The 13,535-nt window shown below is 40.6% G+C and overlaps 1 protein-coding gene across 1 annotated transcript in view; it reads right to left on the bottom strand.

Moving 5' to 3' along the window:
- Positions 1–908: 908 nt before the first annotated feature.
- The window catches only part of LOC123768757 (carbonic anhydrase-related protein 10), a 295,413-nt gene continuing 282,786 nt past the window's right edge, over positions 909–13,535 (bottom strand). Inside the window, exons 8-11 of the mRNA XM_069316276.1 lie at positions 8,778–8,932; positions 5,981–6,118; positions 3,751–3,793; positions 909–1,217 (exon numbers count right to left, since the gene is read on the bottom strand). Of these exons, the coding sequence (XP_069172377.1) occupies positions 1,195–1,217; positions 3,751–3,793; positions 5,981–6,118; positions 8,778–8,932 (359 nt within the window). The 3' untranslated portion in view covers positions 909–1,194. The remainder of the gene's footprint in view (positions 1,218–3,750; positions 3,794–5,980; positions 6,119–8,777; positions 8,933–13,535) is intronic.

Consider the following 13,535-nt stretch of genomic DNA (forward strand, 5'->3'; position numbering starts at 1 on the left):
TCTGCCAAGGATCGATCCCGGGCCCTTGGGACTACGACCCTAGGGGGCTGTACACTCAGCCTGGAGGCCCCCAATGTGTGTGTGTGTGTGTGTGTGTGTGTGTGTGTGTGTGTGTGTGTGTGTGTGTGTGTGTGTGTGCGTATGTGTACGTACGTCTGCAGGTGTATACACATGAGAATGCGTGTGTGTGTGTGTGTGTGTGTGTGTGTGTGTGTGTGTGTGTGTGTGTGGAAGTGAAATCCTTCCTCCTCTTTCTCTACCAAAAATCAACATACTAAAACAAAGTAAAATTATATATAAAAAATGTATATTTCGTTCATAAACTATATAATACAATTGCTGCATCTGGTACAGTTTATTAAAAACTATCTGTCATTAATTTTAATTTAAAAGACAATAATTGTTTTTTATTTATTGGCCGAAAACAAAAATGTGTATTTTATGAGTGTATGTATATATATATATATATATATATATATATATATATATATATATATATATATATATATATATATATATATACATATATATATATATATATATATATATATATATATATATATATATATATATATATATATATATATATATATATATATATATATATATGACAATGTCAGACCACGGAGGAAAAATGAAACAGGAATTTCCTTAAGTACTTTCGTATATTAAATACATCTTCAGAAGGTCCTTCTGACCTTCTGAAGATGTATTTAATATACGAAAGTACTTAAGGAAATTCCTGTTTCATTTTTCCTCCGTGGTCTGACATTGTCACATTCTTAATCACGTGTTTATTTTCGTGATATACACACACACACACACATATATATATATATATATATATATATATATATATATATATATATATATATATATATATATATATATATATAATATACAGAGAGAGTTAAAAAAAGTTTGGTTAAATCTTCTTAGAAATTAGAGAATAACATCAAACATTTTTCAACATTTCTTCCAAGGTTAATTACTGTCTAACATGTCTTGCTTCTTGAACACATGTTTATTACAACATTATTTCCGGAGGAAATATCCACATATCCAAGTCAACGAATGGATGAGCTCAACATCCAAGTAAAATATGTACCAAATGCCGAAAAGCTATTTACATTATAAACAAACATCCATTATGTTGCTTGTGGTGTATGTACATTTATCTTGCCACAATCCTGGTCAGGAGTGAAGCCAGTCGTTTGCTGCAAAAAAATTTAAAGGCATTTATTAGAACATATTAATTAAGTCAAACGAAGTTGTATATTGCAAGAATAACACAAAATATCAACACACACACACACACACGGTTGGAACAAGTTAGGGGAGAAGGTGGTGGAGGCCTAGGCCGTCAGTAGTTTCAAAGCGTTATATGACAAAGAGTCTTGGGAAGACGGGACACCACGAGCGTAGCTCTCATCCTGTAACTACACTTAGGTAATTACACACACACACACACACACACACACACACACACACACACACACACACACACACATTTGTCTCCAGTGGTGGAGGCTGACTCCATACACAGTTTTAAAGGTAGATATGATAGAGCCCAGTAGGCTCAGAAATCAGTACATCAGTTGATTGACGATTGAGAGTCAGGACCAAAGACCCAGTGCTCAACCCCCGCACACACAACTAGGTGAGTACACACAGATAAGACAACATCACTTTCATAGCCCCAAACAATACAAAAATATTGCTCCATTAAATACAACATCATACCTAGGCAGAGCTAAGACCACCAGAAAGATTCTAACCCGCCACGACAAGAGACATTCGATGTCGTACAGAGTCTTCTGATTGATCCCAAGATTCATTAAACGGTGCGTGGGTTCCCACTGCCTTGATAATCATCAGGGTTCGCTTTGTTTTGAACAAGACTCGTGTACTCTGGAAAAAATATGGATTGAGGAATCAGGCCCATTGATGCTGGTTACAGTTTCTTGCGCTTTGTAACTAGAGTTGCAGTGAGATTAGTCGCGCAGTTAGCGGCCACCGTACTTTCACATGGGATCCCCATAGGCGGTGAAGTCAAGGGACATACAGCGCAATCGTGCGCGTGCATTGACCACTTCAAAGATCAGGAGGTAATAGCTAAGTATGGTGTAAAAATGTCATCAATCAGGTCGGAGGAGATGTTGTACTGCAAGCATTTCGTTGAAATATATATTTCCTTTATCCATTAACCCGATCATGTTACAGCGTTAAGTCGAGGCTTTTCTCCGGGGAATATGAAACTTCCTCGCGTGAAGATGTAAACATTGTGCAACGTTAGCCTTGCAATGAAGTCAATGCTGGAAAAAGTCCTCGACTTTCCCTTTGATGACACGAAGTGACAAAAGCTATGCCTCTCGCCAGATTGGGTGCCTTTATGTCGGTGCAGAGTCCCAAGTTGCATTTTGAGTTTTCCGTTCCTCCTCTTATTCCAATTATCTTGTAAATAAATTGTACTAAAAAATTAAGCTTCAATCAGTGGGATGCCCTTGCATCCCCAGCCACCCAGTGAAGACCCGACAATAAAACACACAGAGTACAGCTGGTACTGCTCAATAAAGTACAAAACATCAGAGCCCTTGCTCCGTGTTGCAATATCACAACAGGAACTGCCCACTTCACAGCCGTGCAAAGCACATTTTTAGCAAAACCATTATCTCCAACAGGCAGACTATTTTCTGATTATGTTCTTGGTTAGGGCTTCTGTCCCTCTAACTAGTGTTCTTGCATCTTAGTTTAATTAGAACAGGATTTTTCCATATGTCATATTTTGTTTAGATAAAGCACCACTCTGCTCTAGTGTCACAATTCACATTGAGTACAAGTGCATTTGCAGCAAGATTGAAGCCAACATATATGGATTGCATGGTTTGCAAAGTATAAGCTTCAAAGTAAGACATGCATGTGACACTTAAGTTTGAGACCCGATCAAGAGGAGCCCGGTCACTACCTAGTGCACAGCAGAAAGAGAACCACGGTTTCTTCAGACCCTAAATCCTGACAGCCCTTCTGTGCTCATCAGGGTTTACAATGTTATCCCCAGATAAAGGACAGGCAGCTGTGTGGGATTACGCATGCGTATCTGATACCTATGTCTCAATAAGAGACATAGCCGGATCATAGTTGATCCGGCCGGTGGTTCTGTCAGAGGAAAGCCTTCAAAGACAGCGACGAGTTTCTCTGATCCTCTGGGGCAAGCATTTCTCGAAGTATAGGATGCAAGATCAATTATATTACTACAGACCCCCAAGAGACAACAGTTTCCTGTTTCACCTGTTTCAATGTCAAAGTCTGTAGGTCCAGAGAATAAATGGCTGCTGCATCCACGGCCCTTGTTCAGGCTGTGAGCAGCGTCTCGAAGTGATTCACGACCTTTGACCTCTCTCTGTAATCTTTTAATGTTAAATATAGCAAACAAAAAAGTGAAAGGAAATAGGGATGGTAAGAGAAAATGAATATATATATATATATATATATATATATATATATATATATATATATATATATATATATATATATATGAATTGATGGGGGACTTCAACACACACACACATACTCACACACGCACGCACGCACGCACACACACGCACACACGCACACACACACATGTATTTTATAGGAAATTTCATAAAATCGCAACTAATGAAGCATTTTCTCGAACAACACGAGAAATGAAAGCTTGGCTACTTTCTTTAATGTTGGAGATTGGAATAAAATATGACCCATTTAACTTACCTCGATAGTGGAATTTCGGTTCTGACACTGAACACTTTTTCCCCTGGAAAGAGAAGCAATATTTAATTTACTCACATTTTAACACTATATTCCTGTCACAATTATTAAAGAACCACCTTTCTATAACTGAAGTGTTGTGGATAATAAGTATAATTCTATGGTCAAAATTCTGGCCTTTTTAATTATGTGAGTTCATATGTGTGTCTGTGATACCTAGTTGTGCTTATATTTTGTGAGCTCAAGCTCTAGGTCCCCGCCCTTTAACTTCGTCTGGTGCATTTATACCGTTCGTCTTTCTAATTCGTTCATATTTTCTCCTAAAGCCGTGAGTGGAGTTTGCTTCTCAGTTTCAGGCTCAAGTTTGCTTCCCTTCTTTAGCACTCATAAAGTATATTGGTATTTACTTATGTCTCTCTGACTCATTTGTGTTTCTTAGTTCTGTCTACCTTCCTTTGGAGAAGTCTGAATCAATTCCCTTTATCTTTTCTTTGCTATTTCTTTATTTTATTACATTTTCATCATATGACCTCTGGTTCTTAAAGCTCGTCCCTCTTATTCCTAGGAATAAAAGATTATTCTTATTCTTATTCTTTGATATGAAATTATTCTTAACATATCTTTGGAAATACTCAATTCCCCTTATGTGTTTTACCACATGTGGGCTCCATGTAATGCTATATATACAGGGCAATATAGATATTTATCCGCCAATACCTACAGACTTCCTCAAATTTAATGCGGTCCACATCGGGTTTTATCATTATAATAAAGTAATAAATAAAGGCCTGAACTCTGCATAAGTAGAGAATCTAACGTGCCTAGTCCTTCCATTGTTTGTGTGTGTGTGTGTGTGTGTGTGTGTGTGTGTGTGTGTGTGTGTGTGTGTGTGTGTGTGTGTGTGTGTGTCTGTGTGTAACGAATTATTATTATATTTGATTATAAACCCTTTCAATAAACCCAGACTGTTTCGGAGCATTTTAGGTACTTTTTGGCATCATACACAACCACTGTTGAGGATTAATCCACTGAAGATATGCCACAGACCCTCGCTGTCACCCTTGCAATGCCATGCAATAGTGTTTACGTATACCTGAGTGTGAAGGAATCTCGGATATACCTCGCGAATTTAGCAATCATCATTCTAGTTTACTCAGATATACCCTTTACGTTTCTCTCTGTCAAATTCCTCGAATCCCAAGCCAGGCCGCTTTGGTTAATTTGGAGTGACAGTAGTCACTCGGCTGCCTGGAAATTTGTGACTGGGACAGGGTATTGACTGGGATTGTAGGCCATTACTGTCACGTGGTCCAGTCACACTCGCCACTGTCTTTACAGTACGGTATCCCGTCACTTCCTTGCAGTATGACAAACCCGTCATTTTCTTACGGAATTGTCTCCCGTCATATCTGTTTGCCAACGCCTCACATGTATTTAACATATAACTACACATATGTTATATACATGTTATATGTACATCTGATATGTATACATATAACTACATGTATAGTTACACCTAACACTGCCTATCATGAATTGCTAACACCAGCACTACACCTTCCGTAGCATACTAACACATGACGCCACACATTTATCTATAAATGTCTAACTATGCCTAAAAAATCTACCCGGATTTTTTGTTTACATCTACCTCAGTCTATTTACACTTCCACGGTTAAAAGCACAAGAAACTTGTGCCACTGTCTACGTCTATTGTTCATTCAGAGTTCAACTTCAAATGATGTTGTTCACTTGCCAGCTCTCTTTCATGGGTCATCAGATCAGTAAACAAGGTCTCAGATTACTGAACGCCCATAGTCAGACCTAACACGCCCACATCCCACACCCATCTTGCTACGCCCACACTCATCACCTGAGTCCCATCACTCAACACCCGCCCCATTACTCAACACCCGCCCCATCACTCAACACCCACACATATCACATACACACCTCAAATCTGTATTTCCCTTAATCAGACCTTTCCTCCACACACGAGGGGACACTCTGCTAACCAAGTCTGCAAACATCACATCATCATCTAAACATCTAAAACATCACCTCTTCTCCCGAAATATCATTCCCCTACATTCCATTCCCTCACATGCAAGATGTGAGAACAAATGCATTCACCACCCAACCACCTCAGAGCATATTCTCTCCTCACTCCCTGTGTAGAGTCACTCACCACGCAGCAGCCCAGATACCCCGTGTTTTCACGTCCCAAACTAACCTGGCTATCAGAGGAGAAGTCAATATTGGTTCGGACGGTGCGGTGATGTGCCGACTGCAGTGGTCGGAAATTGTTGGCGACGGGCGCGTTTCTGCGGAAGTCGGAAGACCCTTGTCTGAGCCGCCTTAGACTTCGCATCTGTTGTGGGTGAGGAAGAGCTGATTAGAAGAGCTGATTAGAAACCTTCCTAATCCAATAATAACTTTGTTATAGGCTATTACCCTACAGACAAGGAAATTGTTATTATAATCGGTTATTATAATATCCTTATAATCGTTATCATAAGTGGATCTTGAGCACTGACCTTGGTATAACTCTTGTTATCAGGGACTTGCGATTATTAAGGTCCTCTTTGACCTTCATAGTTATGGAACCCACGACAATTACCTGACTACTGGGTATCTATTTATTGCCAGATGAATAGAGGTATCAGGTGGAAAAAAAAGTTACTGTTATGCCGAAGAATCAAACCCGGTATCATCGATTGTCAGTCGAGAACGTAGACCACTATACCACAGGATACATATTGTGGGTAAATCAATCCATCCAAGCGTCTTAGACTGCAGGAGAAGAACAAGACGGTAAAAAGAGCGCTGGGTAGTCTGCATATTCCTCGACTGTCAAACAGTCTTGTATACAGTTCCCCATGAAAGATTGTTATACAATATAGAAAAGCAGGCTGGAATAACTGGGAAGACACTGAATTGGGTAAGGGACAACCTGCAGCACATTAAATAAAGATTTATGGTCAGAAACGAGGGTTTCAAGCTGGAAGAATGTATCAAGTGAAGTTCCGCATGGTTCGGTCCTGGGAACACTGCAGTTTTAATTGACATGAAAGACCTATCCAAGGGAATGAGAACGTGTATCTGTTTGCAGGCGACGCAAAGCTAAACAGGCATGATAATACCAAGGAGAAAGGCAGGGAGATACATGAAGGCTTCGATTAACAGCAGGAGTGGGGGAAAAAAACAGGTTGTTGCTAAAATTGAATTCCATAAGTGTTAGGTTTGGGAGACATGATAATAGAAGGTATCTACCCCATAATGGAAAGAAAACTGCAAAAATCGAAGGGAGAAAAAAATTAAGAGGTAATTCTACATAATTCTAACACTATGCAGACGATAAGTCCCAATAACGTGGCTGAAGAAATGATAACCAAACCAAACATAAGAAGATGGTACCACCAGACTAGTACCCGAACTGAGAGGCATGAACTACGAGGAGAGACTAAGGGAGTTAAACTTCACGTCGTTGGAAGACAGGAGAGTTCTGGGGATATGATCACCACATACAAGCTTCTCAAAGGAATTGATAGGGTATACAAAAACAGTATATTTAACACAAGAGGCACACGCACTAGAGGACACAGGTGGAAACTGAGTTCCCAAATGAGCCATAAAGAAATTAGAAAGAATTTCTCTAGTGTCAGAGTTGTTAATAAATGGAATGGTAAGTGATGTAGTGGAGGCAGACTCCATACACAGTTTTAAGTATAGATATGATAGAGCCCAGTAGGCTCAGGAATGCAGGCGATGAGTCACAATAACGTGGCTGAAGTATGTTGATCAGACCACACACTAGAAGTTGAAGGGACGACGACGTTTTGGTCCGTCCTGGACCATTCTCAAGTCGATGAGAATCGACTTGAGAATGGTCCAGGACGCTCCGAAACGTCGTCGTTCCTTCAACTTCTAGTGTGTGGTCTGGTCGGCTCAGTAATCTGTACACCAGATGTTTGACAGTTGAGAGACGGGACCAAAGAGTCAGAGCTCAACCCCCGCAAGCACAACTAGGTGAATATAACTAGGTGAGTACCCACGACTTATCTCCAGAGCCACAAACTCCTTTCTACATACACTGACTGCATCACACTTCTCCTACCAGCACCTACACCACACCCCATTTCCCTCCCCAAACCCCTCCCCCCCTCCCAAATCCCTCTCAACCCCTCACCAATATCCCTCCCTCCCCCTTCCCCCCCGCCAACACCTCCCTCCAAACATTGTCGAGGCAATGTGAGCTTGCAATAAGCCTGACACACTGAGGTTTCCAATCACGCTACGACTCCCCGTTGCCTTTGCCGTCGCAAACGAGCTCAGACGCCATTCACGGCCCTCGTCGCTGATGGCCACAGTGTGTGAGGACCGTGAATTTAATCTTTCCACTCTGGGAAACTGCCTCTTCGATTACGATGTCGTTCACGAGTGCAGGAAAAAATGCAAAATACAAACCCCCCAAAATAAAGTATACGAATATATCCTTAACCTTAAACAAATAACAATTATATATATGGCAAACTCAGAGTTTTTTGAGGGGTATAATGAAGTTACTAAAAAAAACTTGTTTTGATCCTGAGATATGGATATTTAAATTATTTTTATTATCTAGATATATTCCATACTATTGAATGAGCATAGCATCACCAAACTAGATTTTAAACAATGAAGCAAGACAAGTAAAGATAATCACACACACACACACACACACACACACACACACACACACACACACACACACACACACACACACACACACACACACACACACACACACTCGTGTGTGGGTTAGTGAGAAATATATGTAGTAGATATAACAGAAGAAAAATACATTGGTTAGAAACGCGGGGAGCTAATAGCTCGAACAGCTCGATTCTGCAAACACAAATAGCAACCACACACACACACACACACACACACACACACACACACACACACACACACACACACACAACTCCTGCAGCAACACTCAGGTAATCACCCAAACACAACACATCTTAATTAAACGCAGCACATACCTGGCTGAAGGCAATATACAGGGGCTTATTGGGTAGAATCCAGGTGACAGTCTCATAGCAGGCGGGGACGGTGAGGGACCCGTCATAGGTCAGGTACTGCTCAGTCGTGGGCAGAAGTTCTCTTATGGTCAGGTCGTGCACGGCTGAGGAAGAACCTGTGTCGCCGGGGGGTAGAAAATGACGCGAGCTTAGTGTCTTGTAAGATGAGAGAACGTGAGTTTTGTGAATCGTAGAAGGAGGACATGAGCAATTCCAGCCGTGACGAGGATTCGAACCTACGTCCGAGATCATCCCAAACGCTGTCTTAATCGACTTAGCTACGTCATGGTCAAAAAGAGTTGAAATCAGAAGTTCTACTGAGTTTACTTGGATCCTGCAGCCTCTCCGAGACACAAACCAGGGTTTTACACAACTCCCCCATGCACTCGAACTATGTCAATAGGCCGTTCTACTTCTTCGCCCTTACTTCATCAATTGTTCATTGATGCATCGCGATATTGTGATTTCTGTGTGTAAGGACATGAGCTTTCGTGGCCTTAGTGATGAAGGCATGATACGGAGAGGAGTATTGGAACCATGACATCGTGACAACAAGGTTCTCTTCCACGGGGCAAGATGATAAGGACCCTAAGTAAGACAAAAATGAAAGGAAAAGCTAGTGAGTGAAACATATTCACGAGGGAAAAAATCAGAGAAAAAAATAATTTCAGAGAGAATGCAGATACAAATCTCCATTTACCATACTGTTGAAGACTAACGTGTATTCGATAGTTTTGTTATGCTCGTCAAATTTGTGGCTGTCCTCAAATTAACATTTGTAAATAGCACTGAATAATTAAAAACGTCATTTTCTTAGATATCAATATTTTATATATTGTAATTTTGGGAATAAATAGGCCTGAGGATGGTTAGGTCACCTGATCCGGTCCTGTAGGGAATTACTTGTATATACAGTACTTGAATAATTAAAAACGTCATTTTCTTAGATATCAATATTTTATATATTGTAATTTTGTGAATAAATAGGCCTGAGGATGGTTAGGTTACCTGATCCGGTCCTGTAGGGAATTACTTGTATATACAGTACTTGAATATACAGCCCCCATTGGTTCGCAAGCAATTGAAGATTGATTGCAATGATGCTCTCTTCCTCCTTTTAAGATGCCAAAACCACACAAGCAAATCTCTCGTCACCAGGTGTCTTATTCCAATCAGTGCACAAGTATTACCAGGTGTGAGAAATATTAATTAATTTGTAATAAATAAATAAATATAAAGTTGCTCTCAGTTTCAGTGCCAATCACGCTGTCCTTGCATGCGAAAGCGCCTGGATTTGAAACCTTTGTAAAGTGGAGTGAAACTTTTTTGAGTGAAATTCCTCTGCTTCACTCCCGCTCCGTGTACCCGACATTGATTGCACACCTGGATTTACAGTAAATCAATTGGCGGATCGTGTCCTGGGGATTAAATGGCCGGGTCGGGGCTTAAAGTGAGATGAAGAAAGGCTCAGTTCTTTTTCCTTCCATCTGCTTTATTTTTCACGTGTGTGTAACTAATTCAATTTTCCAATAAAATCGTGCAGTAATCCTATTTAGTATATTAACGTCGGGTAAAAATCGGGATTTATAGTATTTTAATAAAGTAAGGTAAAATAAAAAATAAAGAAAATAGTTATGAAGGGGAAAAATATTAGAATCATCAAAAAATTAATGTTTAGTTTTGGGGACCCAATGTAGGCAACTGCAGTGAAAGCGAAACCAAAGTTGATTCATGACTGTGATCATTAATGGAAGCAGATGCAAATGGTATGTCGCTAATTGCAATGAACAGGTACACAATAGAGGGATAAATGGTTTAGTTGGACCCTCATTATCTGCAACAATTTAATATATATTGCATAAGCACCCTCACACCTGTAGGGCCTGTGGGGGTGCCTGAGCCCTCTTGAGGACTTAAGTGTGTTCATTAAAATATAACAGCTTTTAATCTATGTGTTATCACTTTGCTGATAAGTTACTTCTTCCTAAAATCTATTTTCCTGGACTGATTTAATTTTTGTATTTAATTTTTCTGTCATCTCCATGCACTGTTTTCAAGTTGTTGACCAGACCACGCACTAGAAAATGAAGGGACGACGACGTTTCGGTCCGTCCACAATCGACTTGAGAATGGTCCAGGACAGACCGAAACGTCGTCGTCCCTTCATTTTCTAGTGTGTGGTCTGGTCAACATCTTTCAGCCACGTTATTGTGACTCATCATCTGCACTGTTTTCAAGTTCATTATTCTTCGTTCCTGCATCTTTTCTCCAGCTTCCACTGGTCTCCGGAGACTTGCTAGTCTGTGTCAATATCTGCTTCTTAAAACGTATTTTGACTGCTTCTAAATGTGCTTCCTGAAATTGACTTCTTTTTCCTCTAAATTTTCCTCCTGGAACTTGTGTAGATTGTCTCTACATGTCTTTATTGAACTTGCTGTAATTGCCTCTAAATGTACTTGAATTTCCTGTAATTGCCTCTAAATGTACTTGAATTTCCTGTAATTGCCTCTAAATGTACTTGAATTTCCTGTAATTGCCTCTAAATATTTCCTCCTCTCCAGAAATTATTACACTTGCCTCTAAATATGCCTCCAGTAACTTGCTTTATTTGTTATTAAATTCACAAAAATTCACAAAAAATGCAAACAAAAAAATGCACTCTTGGAACTCGATACACTGCTTCAAAATAGGTCTCCTGGGTTATCAGTAGATAGATTGAGTAGTCGAGTATGTGTGGGAAAAACAGTCACTGTGTAATGGATTTGGATCTGTATGTCATGGATTCTTGTCATTTAATAGAATCCCTATTAGTTCTGGTTTAAACAATATATTTATATCAATAAATAAGAGTGTCTGCCTGTCTGTCTGTTCAATGTTGAAGGCCAGGTGCTTGGGGCAAGCTAATTTAACGTTGCACCCTGAATTTTGTGCAGTACGTGGTCAACATGGTGAAGGCTGGATTGGCATAAGTGAGACGAGTGCCATTTGTTATGATGTCAATTGGAACCCCCACACACCGATTATTAAATTATCGTTATCACCAGACTGAAGTTTATTTTCTCTGTATACTATAAGACATAATAATATACAATGTTATGCACTTATGTCTGCAAATTAAAAAAAAGACAAATTCTATCACAATTTCCCTATAATTAGCTAAAATACACAAGCAGTCGTGGTGGCGTGGATAGTAACAGGATAAGGAATACCCGCTTCCTTGCCAATCCACACCTCCCTCCACCTTGAGCGCTGCTTAAACTCACCAGCAGAGAGAGAGAGAGAGAGAGAGAGACAGAGAGAGAGAGAGAGAGAGAGACAGAGAGAGACAGAGAGAGAGAGAGAGAGAGAGAGAGAGAGAGAGAGAGAGAGAGAGAGAGAGAGAGAGAGAGAGAGAGAGAGAGAGAGAGAGAGAGAGAGAGACAGACAGACAGACAGACAGACAGACAGACAGACAGACAGACAGACAGACAGACAGATAGACAGACAGATAGATAGACAGACAGACAGACTCGGACATCGCCGAGCACCACTTCTAATGAGCTACTGATTGTGTCTGATTAAAATGTGTGATGAGTGAGAGGTTCCCATTGTAGGCAGTAGCGGCCCTCCGGCTCACTTTCAATAAACCCCCTACTCTCAACCCCCCAGTACCAACCCCGGTACCAATCCCCAGTACCACCCCACGGTACCAACCGTCAGAAATTAACTCAACAGAGACTTCCCCCACCATTGCCAACACTCGAAAATTAGGCAATACTGCCGAGCGTTGGGTATATAGAGGCTTAGCAAGCAGTGTACAAGGGAGGAGATCTGACTGCATTGTTTACTGGGATAGTGATCAACACTTGGAAACATGTTCAGTGGTTCTCAAATCCGACAACAGGCTAAGTATAGTCCCACCTTTTTAATCTTTCTTATTGTATTTAAGTAACTTGTAATGGGGGCACAGAGTTATTTTTCACTGAGTGGAGATAAAGTCGATTGTGTATGAATTTTTGTGCAATGTTCCTGAAAAGAGTGAGGGACAGGCTTCGTCTGCAAATTGTTAAATTGTTATCATGAGACCATATTAGTTAAAAGATCCAAAAGCTTAGTTGAAGGTAGTAATGAGGATGTAGAGATATCCTCTTCCTTGCTATCTTTTACCTCCCCATGCAAAGGAAACTATTTATCTTCACTTTTCCATCCCATTCTATGAAGGGGCGTCTTCCCACTCTCCGTCCAGTCCCAAAGGAGAGGTCGTCTCGTTGTCGTAGGTCTGCAGTGGTTCATTTGTGTGATTACATGGTCAGAAGAGCAGCATCCTCGCTACTTGCAAGGTCTTCGCTCGTGTCCTGATGGTGGAAGTGGTTGGGCACCGATCATTTACTTCGTCCCCATATCCTAGCTTATTTCCTTCATATCCTTTGGTTCATTCCAATATGTTCCTCCCTGTCCCCAAAACATTCCAAAATGCTCCTCCTAGCCACCCAAAAACATTCCAAAATGCTCCTCCCAGACCCCCAAAACATTCCAAAATGCTCCTCCTAGCCACCCAAAAACATTCCTAAATGCTCCTCCCAGCCCCAAAACATTCTAAAATTCTCCTCCCAGCCCCCAAAAACATTCCAAAATGCTGCTCCCAGCCCCAACAAATTGCAAAAATCACCTCTTTTCTCACATAACTTATTTTCCAAGGTGTATTCCCTCGCCACACTCTCATACTTATCCGATTCCCCC

This window comes from Procambarus clarkii, chromosome 83 (genome assembly GCF_040958095.1).
Source record: "Procambarus clarkii isolate CNS0578487 chromosome 83, FALCON_Pclarkii_2.0, whole genome shotgun sequence".
Classification (NCBI taxonomy): Eukaryota; Metazoa; Arthropoda; class Malacostraca; order Decapoda; family Cambaridae; genus Procambarus; species Procambarus clarkii.